Below are 25,820 nucleotides of genomic sequence, written 5' to 3'. Positions count from 1 at the left end.
AAGGGGTGGTGGTATAGATCAGAGGAGAGAGGAGCAGAGATGGAAGGGGTGAGGACAGACAATGTGGTGAGGAGGAGAAAGGAGGCTTACAGTAGTCTGGTCATTCCCTGGCGACGGGTCTCTTTTTTAAAAATACTCCCGGCCACACAAGTTATTAGGAATGCATCAACTCAATATGGTGCTTTCTTTACTGGCTCCCCGTTGAATGCCCAGTCTAGTTCAAACCCTCCCATGGAACTGGTCCTGGCTATGTTAAAGGTAATTTCACCTAGTATGACCATGGCTCGCTACAGCAGCTGTGTTCCACTGGAACAAACAAACTGTTGACCAGTAGCGGGGGACTTGTGCCTGTAGGAGCTAGAACCATCATGAGAACCAAAGCAAGACCATTGGACTTGTTACTAGACCAAATAGGAGAGGCTTCTAACCTCATGACATTCATAGATAAACTGAAAACCCACCTCTTCACCCAAGCCATTCCTGACAGGTATTTATCTAACCTCTTCTTAAACCCTCCAATGGTGGGGATTCCACAACCTCTCTCTGAAGCCTATTCCAGTACCTAACTATCCTTATAGTTAGATTTTCCTAATATCTAACCTAAATCTCCATTGCTGCAGATTAAGCCTGTTACTTCTGTACCTACCTTTAGTGGATATGGAGAGCAATTGATCCACCACTCTCTTTATAACAGCGCTTAAAATATTTGAAGACTATCGGGCCCTCACTCATTTGTCTTTTTCAAGATGCAAAGTTCCCAGTTCTTTAACCTTTCCTCAGAGGTTGGGCAGTCTAAACCTTTTATCATTTTTGTTCCTCTCCTGTGGACTACCTCCAGTTTGTTCACATCTTTCTTAAAGTGTGGCACCCAAACAGGACACATTACTCCAGCTAAGGCTTCATCAGTCCTGAACAGTGTGGGATGGTTATCTCCTATGCCTTGTATACAACGCTCCTGTTAATACACTCCAGAACAATACGAGCCTTTTTCACAACTGTGACATGTTAGCTCATATTCAGTTTCACTATGAACCCCCAGATCCTCTTCTGCAGTACTACCACCTAGCCAGTGATTCCCCATTTTGGTTTTGTACATTTGATTTTTCTTTCTTGGGTGTAGTACTTTGCACTTGTCTTTGTTGACTTTCATCTTGTTGATTTCTAGTCCTATCTTTCAGTGGCAGGCAGGAAAGAAAGAGAAATTAACATTTTGCCTCTTTGATGGCACCTGGACACAACAGATGCTAATGTAAGTACCTAGGGTGAAATTCTTGCCCTAGTGAAATCAATGGAAGTTTTGGCATTGACTTTAATAAAGCCAGGATTTCATCCCTACATAGCTAGAATAGCTAGTCCATCTTTTCAAAGTGACTTATCTCTGCCATCACAGGAAACAAGAGACTCCAGAATTTTTTTCACTCCTAAGCTGGAGCAGTTTAGGAGCCATTTGGATGGTCAGAGAAGAAAGTGATAATTAGTCTACTAATGGCATTTGTTTGAAAAAACAAATTATCAAATACAGTCATTCTAAGTATGATACGATGAAAAGAGGCAACAGATTTCAGTGGTGATCAAGGGAAACAAGATTATTATTTGTATTATGGTAGCATGTAACAGCCCCTGTCACGGTCCAGGACTTCACCGTGCTATATGCTTTACTAACACAGAACAGTCTAAAGATGTTGAATCTTTCCTATTCTTCTAGTGTTATATCTCTCTTTGGTCTGTTACTACTAAATAGAGCCCCCAGATTAAATGACCAGGTACTCACCAGGTCTGAGACACAGTTAGCCATCTCCTACAAAAGAGCTGATTGCTGTTGATCATGGACTCCTTCCTGTAAAAGGGATGAAGTGTGCTCTGGGCGTCCTTACTTGAATTATGCTGTCATACCAGTAGCGAGCTGGCACCATGTGATTCAAGTTAAATTTTACTTTCAAGGTTTTCAGTTACCTAAAGTCTATTTCAGCTGTTGTACAAAGTTTAGAAGGGTTGGATTAAATATTTGAACCAACAGTTATGTCCAGTCCAGTCAAATGCAGTGGTCTTCTTGATGAGGAACTTTTTTTCCTGAATACTCACTGATTGGGGGAGGAGGAAGCAAGTTAGTGTAGGCCTAAATTCTAAAAAGGATTCTGTTTATCATAACTTATTTTGTCTTCAATATAAATTGAAAATTAGCTCTGAGTTGTTAACTGGTGGAAGTGGAGGATGCCCTGGATGGAATTCGGACACTGAACTTTAGGACTTTTGATATAAAAATGAATAATTCTGTCCCAATAGCTCTGCTGTGAATTGAAGTTCCCTATAAATTAGTCATTATGTAAGACAATAGAATTGTTTCACCAGTTTAGCAGTGGGCACAGTCCTAACCAGCTCTGCATCTGGATATCAGGGTCTACCAGCTAAGCAATCAATACCAATTGAATTTTCTTTTTTGTTTTTTTTTTGACTAAGATTCATTGTTTAATAGTCTTCCTCCAACTTTTGCTATTTGCCTACCTAATTCTTTTTTTTAGCTCTGTCTCCCTGTGATGGGATGAACAAACCCTGTACTGGTGAGGTGAGGGTTAAGGAGATGCTCTGAACACAGGAAGCCATGCCCCTTCGCTCCTCCTGGATGGAGTGGAGGGAAAGTTCAAAAGGGAGCAGCTCAGTTCAGTCTAGGCTGTCCAAAAAGGTGGGCAGTTGGGTGCTGCAGCCTCCTGTGGAGAAGCTGCTGAGGCTCCAAGTAGCCAGGATTGAGCCTCACAGTCAAGCTGCCGGCAGCCTTCTCTAAATCCACAGGCACTAAATACAATTCCTTGTATTTCTCCTTCAATATTCAGAGTGAAAACACTGCATCCAGTGCTGAGCTTCCTGGAATAAACCCAAATTTGTTACTGCTTACTTGAAGCTCCAGCTCCTCCTGAAGTGTTTTCTCAATAATTCTTTCTGACCATTTCATTGTGTGACTCAGTAACTCGATGGGTCACTAATTACTATGTTCTTGTACATCTCTTTTAGGCTTGAAGATCGGGACCAATGAGCTCTTCCTCCACTCATTGGGCATTTCCTATTCACTATATTTACAGTTTGTCAGTTCCCTGAAGATCAAACTGGAGTTGACCTGGTTAGTCATTCTAGCTATGAGTACAGGCTATTACTTAGCATCCATAGTTCTACATGATGCTTATCTTCATATGCTGATTGCTCCACAGTACCTCTTGTTCAGTTTCTCCGTTCAACCCTATATTCCAGTACTATGCTATCTTTCCCCGTCTTTCTTCAACCCCCAGAGTTTTTACAAAACTCATTGCAGTTGTAGGAGTTCATCTTTGGAAGCAGGCAATCACAGTTATTCACTAGATAGTCTGGGGCAGTTCTCACTTAGAAACAGGAGCAGCAGTATTCCTAACTTTAAATCTTTTCCTGATGCTAGGTCTGATTGTGAACCATGGCAAGTTTTCTGGACTCTACAGAGAAACTGATTTACCTTGGAATTAACTTCCACACAGACCTCACAAACAGCAAAGCTCTTCAAAATGGGAGTTCCAAGCTTCACAGTCGTATTCCCTTCACCAAGGAATACAATTCCTTGGCTTTCTTGCATCCTGCCTCTAGGTGGTCCTCTGGCTCCACTTCTGGCTTCAGCTCCTATATTGTTTCTTCTGTGAGTTGGAGCCAAGCAGGAACAAAACTAGGTGGTTCCAGGACTCAGATATATTAGATGATCTTTCTGCGTAACCTTTCTCTGGATTGTTCTAAGAACAAACATAAGCCTCTCTGGTTGTGGCTCAGGAGAAATGGTCCAGCTCTGAGTTAAGGCTTCACATAAATGCTATAGAGCTAAGACCTATGAAAAGGGTCTTATTTGTGTTTAGAAGAATTCTTTTAGGCAAGCCATGGTTGGTCTGGAATGGCAATTTTTTCATGATGAAATATTAATTATTGTTTCTTAACTGATAAAGATGAATCAGACTCCAGGGCTGTATTCTTATGAAGATGTTCTATGAATGCATTTCCTTTTATTGTATCGTCTCTGCTATGCTGTCATTGCCTACCTGCCTGCGTATGCCCCTTTTTTTCTCCAAGGGGATTTCTTAGCATGATGTGGGAATCTTCATGAAATAATGCTGACAGAATCAGCAGTCATTCCTGTGAGCATGTATTTGTGTTATTGCTGAATGATGGTGAGCATGATGCCACATTGTACCTCTAGTTCAGTTTCTATTGAGTGGCATCTTTCCTTATACAGAAATGACAGGGTAGCTTTGCCACATGGGCTCTTTTTGTGACTTCTGTATGAAACAAACTTACTACTTTTTAACATTGGGGTAGTCACAAGTGATTTTATATTTGCTTGGTATGATTGTATTTTATATTTGCTTGGTATGATTTTGCTCCATTATGTTTTGAAATTCACTTTTTGTTCATTTTATTTTCAGCACAACAAACCAATCTGTTATGGAAACTTCCTCTGTGAATTATAAAAGAACCCAACAAAGCTCTTTCCGTATCTTCATAATCATCAGAACTTTGTCCTCCAGTTCTGTGTCAATGAATGTATTTTGGTTTGCACTGCTTTATGAAGAGAGTAACTCACTTCTGCAGACCATGTGGTCTTGTTGTATGATTGACATGGCTATCCTTGTGCTTGGACAACTTTTGTGTTTAAATTACCTCCTCATTCATTGAAAACAAATCTGATCTCACCCTTTTATTCTGTTTGTGCCTCAGTATGCATTTTTAATTAGATACCCATCAGTTTTACTACTTTAATACTTTAATTTAACATTAATTTGGGAAACATCATTTTCACTATTCCTGCTAATAACCACTGTTATTTGCAAAGTCAGTTCCATTTCTTGTGGTTGTCTTGTTTTAATCTGGTTCTCAGTAAGGTTGCAAAGTTTCTCACAGCATGAAAAAGTCACCAATAGCATTATTTTCCTGTCTGATTTTTTTCTGTGTCTGCAACTCTACCCATAGCGATGGCTCTTGTCCCCCACAGGGCTATTCCTGACTCCCTGCTCCAGGCATTGTGACCTTACTCTCAATACTGCTCAGGTTTAGCCCACCTGAATCTCTATTGTGTTAAGTGGTAAAATTCACATAGAATCATAACAGGGTTGGAAGGAACGTCAGGAGGTCATCTAGTCCAACCCTCTGACAGATTTTTGCCCCAGATGCCTAAATGGGTCCTCTCAAGGATTGAACTCTCAAGGCTGGGTTTAGTAGGCCAATGCTCAAACCACTGAGCTATCACATGACTTACCCTTACTGTGTAGGTCTATAGCAGGGTTAGGCAACCTATGGCACGCGTGCCAAAGGCGGCACGTGAGCTGATTTTCAGGGGCACTCACGCTGCCTGGGTCCTGGCCACCAGTCCGGGGGGCTCTGCATTTTAATTTAATTTTAAATGAAGATTCATAAACATTTTAAAAACATTATTTACTTTACATATAACAATAGTTTAGTTATATATTATAGACTTATAAAATGTGACCTTCTAAAAGTGTTACAATGTATTACTGCCAGGCGAAACCTTAAATCAGAGTGAATAAATGAAGACTCAGCATACCACTTCTGAAAAGCTGCCGACCCCTGGTCTATAGCATGGTCTCACTAGACACCTGATTTCTTTTAAAGAAGATTACTTTCATATTTTTGAAACTTTTGAGTAACTGTCTAGTTTGTAGTCCCCTTAATGCTTCTACCGGAGCATAGTGTAGATTCCCCGCGCTCTATATCGGCTATGCACAGTAATGTGGTGTAATTCACCCTCAGGAAGGAGGGGACAATGTGCCATATTGGTGGTTCTTCCCTTCTAACAGATTTTAGGACACTTATGTGGCTTTTGGTTATTTTCATTCCCTCTGGACCTAAAATAGGAAGGGAAGATCAGGCCCTTTAACATTTAAATATTTAAATATACTGACATTTATGCTTACTCAATTCACTATTGAGTCATTCATGACATATATAGCAAATGCATTGACAAGTGTATTTTGTGTTATACCCGTCTGCTATTCCCGTCATCTGAATACACGTTTCTTAGAAAACTACTGCCAAAACGTGCATTTTTCAGAATTGACCTGTGCTCCAAACATCAGTTCCAGTCAGTTCTCTTGTTAATGTTCCACAGGCTGTTGTTCACTTGCTGGTGAGAATACTCTGAGTAACTGAGATCAGGGAAATGACTCAGCACAGAGTTGCTCATGGAATGTCATTTCATGCCATTCTCATACATTTCCAAATGTTCTTGTATTGTCTACATTGAATTAAAATATTTTCAGTAGGTCTGACTGGAAAACAAGAATTGTTTCTTAAAAAATTGAGGTTTCAGAATTTTATTTTCATTTCAATGCAGAAGGAAAAAAAGATCTTTTCAAATGCTTTGCACAAAAAAAAAAAAAAAAAAGAGAGAGAGAGAAAGAGACCTCAGAATAGCTAAGTATCAGAGGGTAGCCGTGTTAGTCTGGATCTGTAAAAGCAGCAAAGAATCCTGTGGCACCTTATAGACTAACAGACATTTTGGAGCATGAGCTTTCGTGGGTGAATACCCACTTCCTCACATGCATCTGAGGAAGTGGGTATTCACCCATGAAAGCTCATGCTCCAAAACGTCTGTTAGTCTATAAGGTGCCACAGGATTCTTTGCTGCTTTTTCAGAATAGCTAGTAGCCCAGTGGTAGGTGAGTGCCCCTACAATAGGGCACCTAGGTTTAAATCTCTGTCTCCATCAGTGTCTTTCCTTGTCTGGCCAATGAATATTTAATTATTTATACAAAGTTGAGCAGCTCCAACAAAATGAGGAGAGAGCCTGACTCTATAGCTCAGTGATTAGAACATTCATCTGGGATATAGAACACCCAGGTTTGAATTCTTGATATAGCCCATTGAGGAGGGCAGTCTCCTGGCATGTTGGAAACCTAGGTTCAAATCACTGTGGAAATCTCATCCTGGACCTGATAAACCTTCTCTGCAAATGGGTATTTTCTCTCATAAAACCATTTGCAGTGAACTCCTGCCCAGCCCTTATTGTCAGTGACTGGACAAGGTTTAGAATGGTTGGATTAAGTGCATAAGAAAACAGTTGTGTCTGACCCAGTCCAACCTGAATTGTAGGATAGGAAAAATGATGATACTTCAGGAATACAAATGTAAGTGATATTCTGTTGGTTTTAACATCATTTGACTCTCCGATTCAGTATTGTCTATGAGTTACCCATTTGGGATGAAAGTGTGCTCCATCGACATGGTTACTGAGCCATAGGACAGCACAGTCAAAGTGACCAACAGGGCAACAAATTCAGGCATATAAACCGTCATATTTATTATCTATAATGTTATATATTGCAAAGCCAAATTGTCTTAGTGTCCTTACATGGGCAGAAATAAGGTTTGGGTGACTTTCCAAGTATGCAAGTACACATTTGATTTGTTTTTTGTAAACTGGAATCTTAACATGAAATGCACATTAGTATGTAACTGGTGGTGGTGTCCATTAGATACTGAAAGACACTTGTGTTATAGAATCACATGGGGTGATCTTCTATAAAGTCTGTTTGCACAAAGAAATGAATATGGAATATAGAATAATATTTAATAAATATTAAAACTAACACTCTTTTTTAAAATATTCATTTGTGTGTGACACCATTTTCTGTTCCTTTAAGAAATTATTCCTTTTCTGTCCAGTCATAACTTGGTACATTTGTCAGAGGGATTCTCTCCCATGGCCTGGGCACGTTTCTTCCTGAAATTTAAATTATTGAATTCCTCTTGGATTTCCATGACTGATTTGCCTTTTGTTTCTGGAAGGAACCTGTAGATGAGAATCCATAAGATTGAAATGAAGCCCACAAAAATGAGGAAGCAGAAGGTACCGAGGCTTTTCTGAAAACCAAAAGAGAGAGAAAATAAGTTAATTCTCTTCCCTGGTTAGCCTTGACTGTTATAGTTTGGGAATTTTTAAAAAAGATATCTTAATTTCAAATGGTGATCTAAAGGACATATATAGCACTCAGTGAATGGCGCAATCTCACACTCTTCACCTCAGTGATAAGGGTTGAATTCTGTGTTAAGGCATGTCTACCCATGGCTAGGAAGCAAGAATGTTATGGTTGTTCCAAAACCCAGGATTCCTGATATGCCGGTGTGCTATGATGCCATTGCTTTGGCAAAGAAATATTCTCCAATTTTTTTTTAAATCAGGCCCCCTCAAGAAGAGCTCAATTTAGATTCACTTACCACTACGTATGGGAAAATCATCCCAATCACATAGAGTCCTACCCAGTGTAGAGACATGGAGATCACTAATGCGGATGATCTGGATGACTGGGTGAAGAGTTCAATCATGACTGGGAATGAAGCTCCAGCTGGAAAGGAAAAGATTTCTCAGAATAATAATTAAATAGTAAAAATAAATGCTTGTTCATTTTTAAGCTAATTTAAATCCAGTGAAGTTTTAGTGTAAGGTTTACAGATATTAGACTGGATTCCAATTTCACACCAGTTTTAGACTGGTATAACTCCATTGACATCAGTGGCATTACCACTAGTTTACACTGATCTAAGTAGGGGGAAAAAGAATCAGAGGCATTGAATTCTAATAGTCCATGCACAGTGAGTAGTATTTTTAGTGGTAAGTTCTTTTTTCAGTCTTTTCTACTGGAGGAACTCAGATTTTTTCATTGGTAAACTTCCTTTTTTGATCAGTGTCACTTGCAAGAACTTTTCTGGTTTAATTTTTATTGCAGTAAATAGTCCAGCTCCTAACACTACAGAAGTTATGACAGTGTAACTTAAAGGTGTGATCCAATCAAAATCATGCTACTAACATTCACATATAGCCTTTATATTTCATATTTGACCTACAGTGAGATTCTTAAGAGTATATAGTTAGTAGAATTAGCTTCCAAAGAATACCTCCATTGTAAGAGTGTTTCCCAGTCAACACAGAGGAGCTAGAATGGCTCTAGACTGTGTCAGCCCCCAGTGTAGGGAGCGTATTGGGAAAGGAAGAGACGGGGCTAGAACATGCTACCAGAATGGCTACTAGGCCATTCCCAAGGGTGATGGGATGAATAGTAATACTTAGTATTAATCTGAATACCAAACGTTGGCTATAATTGTGCAAAATATTATAAATATTTAAAATTTATATTATGCTGAATTTAATTTGTTCAGCTATCAGTATATAGTCCCTTCATGTTAGTATATTTAGATGATTCATTCTTTTTCCAACCTCTCTCTCTCCTCACATCTATGTACTAACCTGGTCCAGCTGCAAAGATGAGAATGAACAGGAAAATCAGAGTAACACTGCAGTAGGGCATCCAGAAGAACTGATGCTAAAGGGGAAGACAAAGAGACAGTAGACCGTGTTTGTTAATACCTTAATAGACTTACATGCTGATTTCTTGCCAGCATGGTTTGGAAGACCTTAAGACAGTGGTCCCCAACCTCTCTGTGGCCAGCAGCACATTCATGTTTTCAGAAGAGTGAGGCAGGCACCAACAATTTTTCAAGGGTTATTTTGTATTTGTACATTAAATAATACAAAAAACATCGTATTTAATATTACATAATATATGAATCCAGAGAGAACCCACGAGGACAGAACACTGGTGCCCGCAGCCCCGAAGTACTCTGTCCCCAGAAGACGCGGGCCCTGGCTTCTCACTCCTGCTGGACACTAGGCAGGCACCGGATCTGCTGGGGCAGGGCTGGCTCTAGGTATTTTGCCCCCCCAACGAAAAAAAATTTTGGCTGCCCCCCTCAGCCCTGGGCTCTCCCCCACCCCCACCAGTGCCCTCCCCTACATGCACCCAAATGCACATGGAAGGCATAAGGACTAACCTTCAAACCTTGTACCCAAAAAGGGATGGGGTTCTAGTAAAGAGGGTTCAGGCAGAGGAGCAGGTGTGGGGGGGCTTGGGGGCTCTACACTGGCAGAGAAGCAGGGTGTGATGTACTCATAGAGGAGGGGGGTATCAGGAGGGTTGTGGGAGAAGAGGTGCAGGGGAAGGGGAAGGTGCGGGAGGAGAGGGCTGGGGGAGGATACAAGAGGAGAGGTGCAGGTGAAGGGAGAGTACAAGGGGAAGGGGTTCGGTGAAGGCGCGATGTGGGGAGGTACAAGTGAAGAAGCTGCGAGCGGGATGGGGAGTGCAAGGGCTGAGAGGGGCAGGCGCTGACAGCTGCTTCCCTAGTCCCATGCAGGCAGAGTGGAGAGGATGGACACTGATCCCCAGGTGCCCGAGGGGGTCCCCCGGCAGGGCAGTATCCTTGGCTGCCCCACTCAGAGCCGGCCTCTGCCTCTCCCCACCCCGGCACTGTGGGGGCCTGGGGCAAGCAGCGTGGGGCTGAGGTAGGGGAGGTGCGCAGCAGGCTGGGTCTGGGGGCAGAAGTGGGCAGCTCCCTGGCAGCTTGGGCTGCCCATCCACTCGCCCCATCAGCACGCAAGCTGGGATCCGTGCCCCCTGCCCAGCCCGGCGGCGCCCTGCACAGCCCACTCAGGCAGTGAAATGCCGCGCCGCCCTGGGAAGACAGAGCAGCAGCCTTGGCGGTAGCGGTGGCGGCAGCAGGACCCCTCCTCCCTCCCTGCATCCCGGGTCCCACTTCTCTTCCTCCCCGGCTCCTCACACACTCTGGGAGCCCCTCTTGCCGCTGCAGCCCGGGCAGGGACAATGCTCTGGCTGTCCAGCGGCAGGGTTCTGGCCAGGGCCGGCTCCTGGCTTTTTGCCCCAAGCAGCCCCGAGGCAGGCGTGGGGCTGCGGCTTCTCTCCCCTGCTGGGCACTAGGCGGGCACTGTGTTGGGGACCACTGCCTTAAGGAGTCTCAGACTAAAGATAATTTGCTCTCCTTTTTTGGAGGTGACTGTTCTGAAAGTCACAAATAGAACATTTAAGAACTAACTGAATGAGTGCTATAGATATTGTTTGTTCTTGTAGACAAGAATCCAAACTAGGGAAGTTATCGGTATAGGACACAAAGAAAGGGAATGTTTATTTACCTGCAGGGAAAGAGTTGTTGTGAGGAGTATGAGCATCAAAGCCATCAGTCCATATCCCCCCAACAGCAGCATCCTTCTGCCAAACTTATCAATGATGAGGCTCTGAAGGGCACAAAATGCAAAAGTGGTAATCAGACACTAAAACTACCTTTCCTATTTGTCTTTTGTATTGGTATTCTTCACCAGGATTCATCTGTCTTGCGTGTAATAGGTCAATGAGCTCATAATCAGGTTCCAGACTTCACTGGGCTTTTCTGTATCCTACCGTTATATTTTGGTTAGGGATGCTGGCATATGCCCTTCTGTCTTTTTCCTCTTCCTGTGTATGAATGTAATCCCTGCCAATATGAAAACTAGAGCTGTTCAGGAAAAAAAAAATCCCTACTAAAAGTTTGAATGAAAATGTGTTAGATAATCACTGTGACTCAATAAGCTATTTGACCTCATCAGGAAAATCTCCATTCTGAACACAGTATCTTGCTTTGCTGCCTCAAAACTGCCTTAATGGCTAGAGGTTGCCTTAATGGGTGAAGCTAGACAATTTTAGATTCGTAATAAGGCACAAAGTGCTAACAGTGAGAGTAACTAACTATTGGAACAATTTTCCAAATGTTATGGCAGATTCCCCATCACTGGAAATGTTTAAATCAAGAGTGGATGTCTTTCTTAAAAGATATGCTGTAGCTGAAACAAGAATTAATTCAGGCAAGTCCAATGGCCTATATTATGCAGGAGGTCAGACTAGGATTACAGTGGCCCCTTCTGGCTTTGTAATCTATGAAAAACAGTACTAGTAATCCCATTGTGCCAGCAGCTCTTTCTTGTGCAGAACCTGTCTCTTCTCTAGTTTTCACGGATTCCAAATGTTTTTCAAGCAAGTTCCTAATGGAACTGGCAATTGATATCCCTCCCAAGTGAAAGAAGACATGGAACAGAAATGATCCTTTTCAGAAGCCCATTCTGCTCTTCCTGTTGTGTAGATGCCTCCCTACAACTCCTAGAAAGGTGAATTCTATTGAATGAGCTCTCTTTGAGTAGACACTAGGTGGGATCATGGGATGAGCTAAGTATGCAAGTGAAGAGATTGTTGGAGATAGAATCAGGGGTACATATCCTGAGATTAAGAGGATCGAGAGGTCTGGTCCTCACCTCTGCCTCAATTCTGCTTTGATCAAGAACTTAAACTCAACCTTCTAACTCGCCCATAGTAAAGAGTTGAAGTTCTTCTACTACGTCTTCTTTTCACTTGCCAAGCTTCACCGTATCTCTCAGTGAGCTCCCCCTATTTTGTAGATGTTCCAATAATTGTGTTACTACCAGCTGGGGCTGCAATGTCTTTTATGGATTCCAATGCCAGAACTTTTAAAAAACTTATAATTTCCCTCCATTGCACTGTCACTAGCGGAGGTCCTCCAGTGAGAGCAATAGTGAAAGCACTAGTGTAGACAAGACTCTAGTATCTGCTGGTGTTTTATTCCATCATGTCATCTGAACTTGCTATGACTCAGGTCAAATTGCATGGAGATAGAAATGCTGGCACCTTGTCTATACTCGACTATCTGATGCAGTCAAAAAACAGGTGAGAAGCCCACTACTTCATATTGGAAAATCCTTTTGCAGAAATAGACCCTCCCTTTTCGTTGATTCAGCGAACTATCCACCACCCAGGTTATGGAAATTTTACATATGCCAACTCCCACTGCAATGTGACTTACACACATTATGGCAGCGCAGAACTCACAGGTCCCAGTTCCCAGAGTTATGTAGGGGATACGATCTTGAGTAAATCCAGCTGTATGGAACACATCAAAGGCGTAGAAATAGATCTGGAAAATGTAACAAAAGAAAGGTTTTTTTTTTAAAAATCACTGAAGCACACCTGTGCAAGACTGTTCATGAGTCATGGGCCAGGTAGCAGAGAGAGTGCTTCTCACTCACTAACCTGGTTTGTACTTAATAGTCTAGTTAATATTGAGCTCTACTCTAACATTTATGTGAAGATGTTTACATAGGAACAGATTTTAATAGTTTCAGTGGAAGTTTAGTTACCTAAAGAGCTTTCCAACTTTGTGGACATACTGGAAGTCCATTACTTTGCCAAATCACAAAATCAGGAGCTGGGGAATTACAAGCTGCTTGAGTATTTTTGGCTCAAGAGAGTAATAGAAAAATATTATGAGCCTAATGCATGTTTAACCTCCATTCTGAGCTGTGTAAACATTGCCTGTCTTTGTAAGGCGTAATCCCTGCACTTCCAGTGTTAATGGAAAATTGAGAATCAGGAGAAAGGAATTGAAGAGTCAAAACCCCTGCCCTGCTTTCACGCACAACTCTCCTTGAAATTCAGGAGAGTTGCGGATGAATGCTGTGAATAGGACTGAGTCCCAGACATTCAACTGCAGACTTGCAAAATGTCACAGATTCCCATAGTGCAAGTGCACAAAGCCTACTATCCTTTGAAAGACTATAGAACAGATTCTCAGTTGGTATAAATTGATGCAGCTTCATTGAAGTCAATGGAGCTGAACTGATTCACACCAGCTGAAGATCTGATCCAATTTTTCTGGCTGCAGAAGGAAGAAAAATTGTATCATTAACAACAATAATAATAAAAAAGGGGCAGCAGTTGTTTATGGTTAGACGGGTTTCGTGAAGGCTTTGTACCATAGCTGCAGTGGTCTTAGGAGTTTCAAAGGCAAAAAAAAAAGATAGTGCAACAAACCAATGGAGCGTTATGATGTTGAAACACAGAACTCACGGTACTCAATGGTCTTGAAGACTTACACAGGAACATAAATATTGCCATGTTGGGTCTAACTAGCCTGGTATTCTTTTACTGATAGTGGCTAATAGTAGATTCTTCAGAGAAAGGTGTAAGCGTTCATTTGGGTATATCTCACAAAATCAATTCCATGCCATTGCAGGGGCCTTGGTGCAGTTTGGTCCCTCCTATTCTCTGCCTGTAGCATGCAATAGTTTAGTCTCTGGAGGATGATTGTAATACTTAAATTTAATCCAGGTTCTTGGGTCAGTGTAGAGGTAGCTGGGTGTGGGGGGAGGGGGTTAGTGGCCTGTGGTGTGCAGGAGATCAGACTACATGATTTACTGGTTCTTCCTGGCCTTAAACTCAGTCTAGAAATCCCTGTAATGGACAAACTGCATGTAGCAAAAGATTCTCCCTAATCCCCAGTGCTTAAATGCTGACTTGTGTCCTGAAGCATTAGGGTATATATAACTCTATAAATTACAAATATACATACTGAACTGAGGATGTTTTATTTGTCCATATAAATGTCGTCATTTTTTAGTCCTACTAAACTCTTGGACTAAGTGATATTATGTGGCAATGAATTGAGTGCATTAATTATGCATTTTTTTAAATACAGTGTAATCCTTTTATCAGTTTTAGATTTGTTGCCTTTCAAATTCATTTTTACTCTTCCTGCTATTAAGTGTGCATATTGTAATAGATTTCCCCTTCCATTAGCTGGATTGTTGGTGGGTGTGGTTTGAAAGAGGCTAGGGGACTGGAAAATGTAACATATGCTTTGTTGGACTGTGTCGTTGTCTGCACCTTTAGGGGAGGTGGGTGCTGTTGTGTCAGCGCTTTGGCTGCATTGAAGTTTGTGGAATCTTTAGACTATGTGAGCTCGCCTCATATCTTTGAATACACCTGGTATTACAATATGTTGCTTCCTCAGTGATGACTTATAATAATATTTAAAGCGAGGAGACTACTTAACTGCATTGATACCATTAAGCTGTATGGCAACACCAATGATGATCAGTAAACACAACTGACATCGCAAGGATCGGTCTTTTAGGAGTTCCAGGACATTCATGGGTTTGATTTTTTTCATTGTAGCCTGCTCCTTCACCATATCATCAATTGCTCCTTGATGATTCCCTTCACCCCAAAATTGATTCAAAGCTGTAAAGGAAAAACTCTCAAAATTATTAGAAAACAAACAGATAAACCCATTAAATTTGTTCACTGATGTTTTCACCAGACTTCCAGTCCTTTATTAATTGATCAGTGGATTCATTGGGTCATTCACACATGGCCATTGATCAATTAGTTAGAATCCTCTCTCTTTCTAGGTGCTGAGAGAATCCAGATCTTTTGAACTTGGGTTGGAAGCAGAGAAAAAGGGAGGAGGGAACACTAGATCTGTGACATCAACCCACCTGTAGTATGGATTAGGCTATGTAATATATAGGTAGGTGGGCATCAGACAACCAGTGATCTCTTCAGCATCATTTACTTCCTGCACTTATAGTGGCTGCTACCAGAATCAGTAACTATTATTAATAATATCATTGGACCAAAATAAGATGTGGAACTATGTGAATCTAAAGCAGTCCAAGTTTATAACAATTTAGAATCAACTCCATTAGACTCTCACCCACGTTCCAGTGTATAAATTACACTCCTTATACATCATCTCTGAATTTGTGCCACTGAATCTCAGAGAATCTAAGTTGGTATAACTTATACACAAGGGGTGGGAAGAGATGCTTATAGGAGGGTCAATCTCATTAGTTTTAAATTAACATTAAGGGTACTCCCTACTTATTCACGCCTTCTTTCATCTCCTTGATGTGTATGATACACCATCTTAGACTCTCACAGTCTAATTTTCTCCAAGGGAGTGTGAGCAGAAATCCGAAATGATGTGTACATTAGGCCTCCTTAAACTAATTTAGTCTCCCTTAGACCCACTTACATGTATTGATGTCTAAGAGTGTTTTAATTGGTCCACTTTACACATGGAGGGAGCTGGAAGAACAGTGACTTACACTAGACTCATCTCTGAATTCGGCTTGCAGTCAAAGTTTTTCTTGGCATTTTTTTAACCTATCATTACGATCTTAATGATATAATCTTAGAAATCTTAATTCTATAACATTGCTTGTAGCGAAAATAGAACCCTCCAAAATTCACCACAGATCTCCTATTTTATAAGTATAGGGGAAAATGTAATTTTTGTGGTAATGTCTTTCGTATTTTTTTTCTTTTTTAATGGCAACCCTTCAATAATCACAGGTAAAATGCTCTCAGTTCTTGGTATTCAAATATCCGTAGATGATAACCATGTTCCTAGTCTCTGCTTAGGTATTTCTCAGGTACATTATATATTTTATCACTTTTGATCTTTCTTCAAACACTCCCGCCCCAGTCTGTCATTTTTGTTGCTCTTTTCTGTACTCCTTTCAGTTTGTCAGTATTTCATGGTGTTGAGATATTCAGTTTTGCAAATCGTATTCATTGAGTAGTAACACCAGGACCAGATGGAGTAGAGGGATTCCTTTCAGCTTCATAATTTAAAGAGGCAGTTCTCCCCGAGCCAGAGCACGTAGCAACCACAATATCTTGATTACTGCACCATTATCATCCATATGTCTCTTCTGGCATTTCTTTATTCACTACTGAATTAGTATTTTCCACCACAGACTATATTAACTTATCATTCTCCCATGTTGAATCTATTTTTATTTTGCACCAATATTTCTAAACTTTTAGACCTTCTTTACTATTTCTCTGTGCTCACTGGTATTCAGAACGCTAATAGAGTATTCTCTCCAAATCTCTTCAACTTGCTGTCCCTCAACCTCCAGATAATTACGGAAATATTAAATTGCTAATCTGTTCATCCATCCACAACTGATCCATTGTTCCATATTCTAATCCATATTTATCAAAGTATGCAGTGAATAAGTCAATTACTCAATCCATCAGTCAGTTTTTATGTCATTGTTTGATGGATTGCTCCACCATGCTCTCTATTAAACCCATCCATTGCCCTGTCACTCTTTAATTGAATCAGTACATACAAGACCATCCTTTCAGCCATCCACACTTCAGCTTATGTGAAGATACACATCAACTTTGTTCCCTGTCAGGTGTTGGTAATGTCAGTAGCTGTCCTGTTTTAGGAGAAATGTGGATCCCTGGGCTTTTTCTGTTCCCTACTTTCAAGCAGCTCCTCATTTAACAATATCTTTTCCGCTCCCTTTCACAATCTCCACAGTGTTGGTGTGAGAGCCCTTTTCCTTCCATTTCCTGCTGTCTGAAATTATCTTCTCTTACTTCTCTGCCTCATTCATTTGCTTTTCTTTTCAAAAGTCATTTAAAATTTTTTTTGCTTCCCTATGCCTGTTAGTTTCTCTCTTCCTCTGTTGTTGGCTTTATTATCGAATTCTGTAGCTTATCTAGTGTCTATTAGGATAGTGTTTTTGGGATACCATTAGTATGAAAGACTATACAAAATAAAGGTGTCTAATTTCAGCTGGCTTAAAAAAGTGTTTAATTTTAAATAAATTCATTCTCAGTCGATTATAGTTACTACCTATTAGTTGTGCTGTGCAATGTTATTGTTGGCTAGTAGTTTAGACAGATAAATATTTACCTTCTTAACAAGAAAAAGTTACGGCTCAGAAAACACCCAGGGATCAGATCTGTTCAGTAGTAAGATACCATTCTTACCCTGTCACTTTTCTGACTATAACCACAACTCAGCATAGCATTAATGTTAATTTTTGAACTAGTTCTATATTAGAGTAAAGAAATGATGGCCACTAATTTTAATAACAATGTTAACCCCCACAAAAACTTGCATCTGAACTGTCCTGATGACAGCATTAAGAAAGTACAGGGTACAAGTGCTATTTTCTTCAAAATGGTGTGGAATCCTTTCCTCTTCTAAGATTCTAGCTTGAGTAACTGGACAGAAGCTAGAAAAAAAGCAGAGAGTTAAGGTGGTCCATGTTACCTTCCTGGCAGCCTTCCATATCTCCCTTTTGCATCAGCAGGTAGGGTGGAGACTCAGGGAAGAACGGGAGAGCGACCAGCTGCACTGATGCTGCGATTCCACCGATAGCCATCAGTAAAGGCCACAAGGATTCAGTTCCTAAAAGTTCACTAGAGAGCATAGATTAAAACAAAACCCAAAAGAACCCCAAACAGTTCTGGGAAACTTACCAAATGTTTTTGAGTGATAAATGGGGAGACTGAATTAAACTATATGGGATAACAGTGGATAGATACAGAATGAATAGAAAAGATACTCCCACCTCCGGCCCCAGAAATTTAGATGTGAAGATAAAAACATTTATTTTACCTTAGTCCTGCAATTTGCCCTGAGCATTTCCCCATGTTTACAAAAAGAGAGAGAGTGGCAGTTGTAAATCCACGCAGCTTCTTAGGGGAAATCTCTGCCAAATACTGTCCATGTAAACAGCAACTTAAACCTTGAATAGGGGAAAAGAGGGAGGGGAGGACAAGTTTGTTTTAAAAGAAGGAAAATGTAACTGAAGTCCCACTGAAATTAGTGGGTTTTTCTATTAACTTCAATGAAAGTAGGATCAGTTCTGTGGCTCCATATCACAAACTAATGTTACAAGTTTCAGAGTAGCAGCCGTGTTAGTCTGTATCCGTAGAAAGAACAGGAGTACTTGTGGCACCTTAGAGACTAACAAAGCCAAACAGGACAGTCTCTACGCAAAAGAATAAATGGACACAAATCTGACATCAGGAATCATAACATTCAAAAACCAGTGGGAGAACACTTCAACCTCTCTAACCACTCAGTGACAGACTTGAAAGTGGCAATTTTGCAAAAAAAAACTTCAAAAACAGACTCCAAAGAGAGACTGCTGAACTTGAATTAATATGCAAATTAGATACAATTAACTCAGGCCTAAACAGAGACTGGGAATGGTTGGGTCATTACACTATTTGGATCTATTTCCCTTTGTTAAGATCTCCTCACACCTTCTATGGGTCATCTTAATTATCACTTCAAAAGTTTTTTTTTCTCCTGCTGATGATAGCTCATTTCAATTGATTAGACTCTTCCTGTTGGTATGCATACTTCCACCTTTTCATGTTCTCTGTATGTATAAATATCTCCTGTCTGTGTGTTCCATTCTATGCATCCGAAGAAGTGAGCTGTAGCTCACGAAAGCTCATGCTGAAATAAATTTGTTAGGTGCCACAAGTACTCCTGTTCTTTTTAATGTTACAAGGCGGATTCTTCTGTCTGAGTGGAAATTAAGAAAGATCAAAACTGTTTTTAAAATAAAAAAATAGGGTGAATTCAGGTTTACTCTTTAAAAAATAGGAAATCTAACTGAAGTTGTTCCTGTGTAGTCAGACTGAGATGTAATTTTGATAAACATACAGAGGGATAAAAGATATAAGAGGCAAACCATTTCAGTCTGGGCAGGATACAGTACAAAGAGAACATTTTATTTACTTATTATTTGTAAGCCTGCAATATTTTTGCTGTTAGCTTTATTACGTATTTTTTAAATTCAGTCTTCCAAGGTGTTTTCCCTTAGCCTGGAATATTATTATGCAGAAAATAGTCTCAAGCAATCAAATGCATTCTCTCATTTCTCTCCCTTAACCCCTTTATCCCATATCCTTTGGGTTATCATCTCTTTTCTTTCACCCTATAACAACTTATTGACCCTTTTCATTCTGACACTTAGGAATATTGATCCTGCCTTGGTTTACAGCCTTGCAAAACCAGGGGGATCCCAACTGATTATTATTCAAGTAGAAATCAAACACAACCTACCTGTATATAAACCACAAAGGAAACGTCCAATCAAAATCATCTCAAAGGACTTTGCCATCTTACTGAAGCCCCAGAAAAATGCAGCTGCTATCAGGAGCAGGTTACTGAACGTTAGACATTTCTTTCTGTAACAGCACATAAGAGACTCTCATAAAACTGGCATCATCATCATTCTTGCTTTCCCCAAATACCCTCTTTTTATCCTCTGAATATACAGATATATAGACTTTATCACTGAACCAAGAATTTGAAAGTGGGACCTAGCAGTTGCTTATGCCATACTGTTGAGTCATGACTTAAATTGATACCGAAATTGGTGTGATCTAAGCATAAAGTGGACTATTCCACTGTAAATGGGAGCACTTCAGTCAGATAAAGCACAGGCTATAATGAAAATTTTGAAATAATATTTCTTCAAAGATACTCATCCCAACAGACCTCCCACTCATGGATCTGTGCTGTTTGGTGGGAATTCTTTAAGTTCTGAGATTTTGGTTTCTCTAAGGGTTTCTGGCACTATCACTGCAGAGGAACCCCACAGTGCTCTCCTAGACAGTTCCTTTCTGAACACAGTTTGTGAAGGAGCTCCTCTGGAGATTGCTTCCCTGCTGTTCAGCCGCACTACAGCCTAGTTCTTTTTGGACACATCCCCTACAGGTAAAGTCTCTGTATCCTTTACAAGTGTTCGAATGTCAGCCTTCTTTGTTTAAAAAGAAAAAATATCATGGAACTTACTCATACCTGGGTTAGATCGCCAACAATCCTGGCAACACCCATGACTTCCACACCACCTCAAACATTTTTTGTTTCATCTTCATTTTTATTGGTGCTATCTGTGCTAATTAATGACCCTCATTGATGCTAGCAGCTATGCTGTGTCAGTGAACTTTGACCCATTCTTTTTTTTGGCCTTTTGCTCTTTTGTGCCTCCCTCCTCCACCCTTCCTCTTATGCCTTGTAAGGGAGAAGAATCTCAGCAACTTCAGGAAGCATTCTTAATGCAGTCAGATCTCATTCCCCAAGGACATGCACATTTAGCTAGCTTTCGAAGGAAGAAGGCTAGGGATGATTTACACCCGGTTGCTTTGGGTGTATGAGTCCTCAGTATTATCCAGTAGGGACTGTAACATCTGATTGATAGAAATTCTCATGGGTGAAAGAAGGCCAATACGGTGTACCCGCAAGAAGCCAGTACCAGCCCATACGCAGCCGATGTTAAAGCGCTGCCACAGGGCTGCCAACGAGGGGTAGGAGGGGCAGCTGCCCCCAGGCCGGCGATTTAAAAGGGCCTGGGTTTCCCAGCTGCTGTTACTGTGGCAGCAGCCGGAGCCCCAGGCGGTATAGACCAGGTAGCGTGGATGGGCCGGCTGGGGGAGGCCGAGACCCAGTCCCTTCAAGGGGCCCGGAGCCGGGCTTCCATATCGGTAAGAGTTTAATGTTACTTTCACCCTTGGAAATTCTGTACAATTGACTACCGCCCTCAAGAATGCACTAAAATTGAACAGTATAATGAGGCCATACATCAGAAAATCCATCTCCTGGGGGAAAAAAGGCACGTGGTCTATACACCTGGATGAAAGGAGAGATTTTTATATTAGATACTCCCTGACACTCATTCATCCTAGTCATTCTGAATCTGAGAGCTCAGTTTTTCTTACTTTTAAAATGTCATGGTAATATTCTATATTCCTTCCAAAGGACTATTCTAGACTGTTCTTCCTTTCTGTAGGGACAATTGTCTCAAAGCCAACCACAATTTTTCTACTTTGCTATAGACTACAGTTTTTAAAAGTGCTTTTTACTTGATACAGACTTTCCATGTTTTGCAGACAGGTATCTTGAACTGATGGCTCCCAAGAATCCCCCAAGGCTAAAAGTAGAGACAATGAAAGACCATAGTAATGTGAGGGTCTGCTCATCGATGACAGAGTGGTATCGCTCTTGCCAGGTGTCATTGATGAAGTTCTTGATGTACTAGAAAGAAAAATGGGGGGGCAGAGGAAGAGGAGTTTCATTATCCATTATCCTGATTATAGGTGTGACAAATATGATAATATTCTGCACAAACCTTACTGAATTAAATAAAACTTTATTGAATTAAGTTGAAGTATTTTAGGAGATCAGTCTATTAATGCAAATGTTTATGTACTATTGAGGGATTATATGCATTTCTATGGATCTGGGGCACCACAGCCCAGGAACTAAGCCCTGGGGACCACAGCCCTGGGAACTAAGCCCAGGAACTAAGAATAGTTGGGTCTAGTCAGACACATTCACTCAGGTTGTAACACCTCCAATGAGCTGCTACCACCACCTCGAGAAAGGCGTGCATATACTGATTTAAACTGGATTCTCCAGGGACCCACAGACAAATAAAGGATTTTTGGTTAAATAGTCTGAGCTAAAACTGTCTTGTGGTCTTCTTTCTGATCCAGCAAATAGACTGGATCTCAAGCCCAAGAGGATCCCCAATCTTTATGGAAGGGTTGGGAGGACTTTGGGCTACTGAGGCTCCATAAGACTGAAAATTCTTGTTCTGAGCAAAAACATTTGCATTTTAGTGATGAATGGGTGACCACAGGAAAAAGTCTTTTGTGAGTTTGAAGAACTGTTCGCTTGCCAGAGCCCTTGTTGGAGTTAGGGTGATCTCTGGTAAGCTTATTAATATGCATGTAGGTGCTTTTATTGTTTTAATGTATTGTCTGTAATGCTTTTACCTTAAGAATAAGTGTGCTTGCTTATAAAGGGCTGTGTGGTAACCTGTAACTGTTGGTGATTACAGTGTTGTTAGTCTCTGAAGACAAAGCAGAAGTGCCGATGCTGGTCGTACAGGCAGTCTGCCTTGCTAGGGGGATATCATGGTCAGTGGGAGCTCCAGGCACCAATGCTTCAAGCACATGCCTGGGGCAGCAAGCTGCAGGGGGCACCCTGCCAGTCCCTGCAAGGGCAGCAATCAGGCAGCCTTCCGCAGCTTGCCTGCAGGAGCTCCGCCCGTCCCGCAGATTCGGTGGCAATTCGGTGGCGGGTACGCCAAAGCCGCAGGACTGGCGGACCTCCCACAGGCAAGCCGCCGAAGGCTGCCTGACTGCTGTGCTTGGGGAGGCAAAAAAACTAGAGCTGCCCCGATCTTGGTGTAAGCAGTGGGCTGTGCAGCCTGGAAATATTTTGGCCAGGAGGGAGAGAGACACGTCTCTGCCTAAGAGATATGATGCCTGAGGAGTTGGGACCCTAGACTGGGTGCCCTTGCTGGACCACAGAGGGGGATTACAGATGTAGTTGCCCTGAACTGTGACAATAAGGTCTTTTATTATATCTAAAAATTCTGATTTAGAAAAAAAATTATAGTGTAAGTTGAACCAATTCTTTCCATATTCTGAATTATCCTCCTTCAGTTAAAGTATTATAATGAAGTTGGTATGGGAGATGAAGGCACTTCATTAGCTATAATAGTTCAGAGCTCAGACTTTAATTTGTACATTGAATTTCACTCTGTATCTTTGCTCCTTTCATGTTCTAGTCATTATAAGAGACACTTATGCCATCAAGGCCCATATGAGACTCCCAACAGTAGGGATACATGCAATGAAATAGACACTTTTTAAAGAGTAGCAAATCACATGAGCCTTCACCTTCTAGTAAAAATCTCTGGTGCAGTTAGTCTCCTGTTCCTTTGCAAAAGTCCATGATCCTTAACAAATTCTGCTAAGCTGTCATCCTATGGAGTTTTACAAACTATTCTTACTGTTCTTCATGGACAGAATGAGAAGAGAAGGAGTTGAGGAAAGAATTTCAAGGTGTCTTGAAGAGCATCCTGAGGCCAGAACCTGACACTATGTATTTAGCTGTAGAGGATGCTGTGCTTACCATGGAAGGAAAGCTGATCATAGAAACTTGGAAGCCATATGAGAAAGTTCCACCAATTCCCAATACAAAAATCATTAGAAATAGTTTCCGATACTGAACCTGGAAGATAGAAAACAAGTTTTTGGTATTCAGGGTATTCTTGCCGCCTCATCCTTGCACATACAAAATTCTTAGAAATATTTTATTAACAGGGGATTTGAACAACAAATCATGCCTTGAAATGCTAGACTATATCCTTAAAAAGCTCTTTAAATTAGAGGGATGTTTCTCACTTAGAATGTAAGCGTTCTTCAGCTGCATGTGACTGTCAAATATAGGTATTCAGGGCTTGAAAATACAGTATTTACTTTTTATTTTGTTTTCTAACTTTGGGTCACTAACTACATTCAAATGAATAACTGAACATTCTTCACTGATTACATATCCCTGAAAATAGGATAATATAAATTTAGAATAATAAAATTTTGGAAACAAACAGTGTCAAGTACCACATTTACTTTTCAGATTTTGGGGAATAAGTGTTAAAATGACTAAATTATTGAGTTTGATTGTCACTCTAGAAGTACAGGAAGTTCTCCCTTTTCTCTGCCACCCTGCTGGATTTTTAGATAAATGACAGAGAACTCACCAAGTCTGAGAGAAGGTTACCCATCGTCAGGGTAAGAGTATTCTTAGCTCTTTGTTTTGTGGCAGGTCTCTTGAATTAGCAGTCTGGTTGCAGTTATTCCTCACTTAAATTGTATAATCCAGGCACTAAAAGAAGCTTGTCTGTTTGGATCAGTCAAAGTTCAGCTTGACTTTGTACTGTTTGCTTTGCATTATGTTCTTTCATGCCCATTGGATAAGGTTCAGAACACTTAAAATCTGTCTGTGTTCATTCTGTATCATTCAGTATCCTCTTGTAGGGAGATATTTCTCTCCAACTATGAAAGTGTGTAGAAAGTGAATGTACATAGACTAAAAATTACAAAATTAATTGTATGCCTATAAGTGGTAGCTGTTAGTATTTGATTTGGTTTAGGAAATGGTTAATCCTGGAAAGAGACAAGGTGGGTGAGTTAATATATTTTATTGGACCAGATTCTGCTGGTGAGAGAGACAAGTTTTTGAGCTTGCATAGAGCTCTTCTGCAGGCCTGGAAAATATACTCAGGGCTTGTCTACACTTAAACCACTGCAGCAGCTACTCCACCTCCCTGAGATGCAATAACTAGGGCCTGGTCTACATCACAGAGAGGTTGACACAAGGCAGCTTACATCGACCTAACTTGTAAGTGTCTACACTAAAATAATGTAACTTGCCTGCTATGCCGACTTAATAACTCCACTCCCACAAGAGGGGTAGCACTTAGGTCGACGTAGTGCACCTCCCCTCTAAATCCCCGTGAATTTTTCAAATTCCATTTCCTGTCTGCTCAGTGTGGAGAGCTCACCTAGTGGCTGCCCAGCTGACCATTGTGGCTCCATGCTGCAGACACACACACTCTTGCCTAGAGTATACAGGAGGTGATGTAGCTCCTGGGTCTGTGAGGAGAAGAGGCTGTGCAGGCATTGCTCTGATCCTATAGCAATGTCTCCCTCTGTCTCCGATTTATGTGGCTCCCATGTGCTCTCTTAAAACCCACTCGGAAAACAGCTGATGAGTTTCAGGTGCGCTGGTGTCTTCCTCCTTAAAGGGCCAGTGTCGCCCTAGGACAATCCCTGCTTCCTCCTCTAACATGGTTACAGATACATCTTGCCTCCTCGGTTTCCTTTAACTTTTTATGTTCTCAGGATGTTGGAGTGTTATATAGATTGCCTAATTCATATTGCCATAATGATGAACATGGGATAAATGCCTAATTAGTAGGTAGTTAGAGTATATCTTGTTGACTGATTTATTGCAGGTATATATTTCTGTACTGATGTGTACTACTTCTTTATTACATCCAAAAACTGACATTAAAGGAATGGTATGATTGTGAAGTCAAACAATAACATTTTTGAAAATGTCAAATAAATTTGCAACCTTAATTTGGCCCCTTTGTGTGTATACATAATGTATATGTATGGTGTCTAATTACAAAATGTCATCTATTTCGCTGGACCCCAGCCTCATTGAGAGTGCAGGGTGGATGGTGCTCCTGAGAATAAATCAAGGTTGTGTAGTGAATAAGGCTTTTGTCTGTAGGAACCTTGCCTCATTATCTGCAAATTTTGGAAGGTGTGCAGTGAATGAGCCAGGAAATTGCAGAAAAGAAAGGATGATCTCATAGTTCAACAAGTTTAATGCTGCGATGGAGAACTGTATTCTATTCCTGCCTCTATCTCTGTCATAGAGTTCCTATATGATGCTTGGCATGTCCTTAAATAAAATGTTCACAGTCCCTCAAG

At 40.9% G+C, this 25,820-nt stretch overlaps 1 protein-coding gene across 1 annotated transcript; it reads right to left on the bottom strand.

Annotated features, from left to right (window-relative positions):
* Window positions 1-7,683: 7,683 nt before the first annotated feature.
* Window positions 7,684-24,100, bottom strand: LOC115661080 (solute carrier family 2, facilitated glucose transporter member 11-like). Its single transcript, XM_030583206.1, has 12 exons — window positions 24,077-24,100; window positions 23,449-23,547; window positions 21,398-21,558; window positions 19,585-19,709; window positions 18,121-18,250; window positions 17,773-17,921; window positions 14,743-14,930; window positions 12,715-12,825; window positions 11,000-11,101; window positions 9,263-9,338; window positions 8,236-8,363; window positions 7,684-7,881 (listed from the first exon to the last, which is right to left on the bottom strand). Exons 1-12 carry the CDS (start codon window positions 24,098-24,100, stop codon window positions 7,684-7,686), a joined length of 1,491 nt encoding a protein of 496 aa, XP_030439066.1.
* Window positions 24,101-25,820: the final 1,720 nt, after the last annotated feature.

This window comes from Gopherus evgoodei, chromosome 13 (genome assembly GCF_007399415.2).
Source record: "Gopherus evgoodei ecotype Sinaloan lineage chromosome 13, rGopEvg1_v1.p, whole genome shotgun sequence".
In the NCBI taxonomy this organism is placed as follows: domain Eukaryota; kingdom Metazoa; phylum Chordata; order Testudines; family Testudinidae; genus Gopherus; species Gopherus evgoodei.
This window is presented reverse-complemented; position numbering and strand designations above follow the sequence as displayed.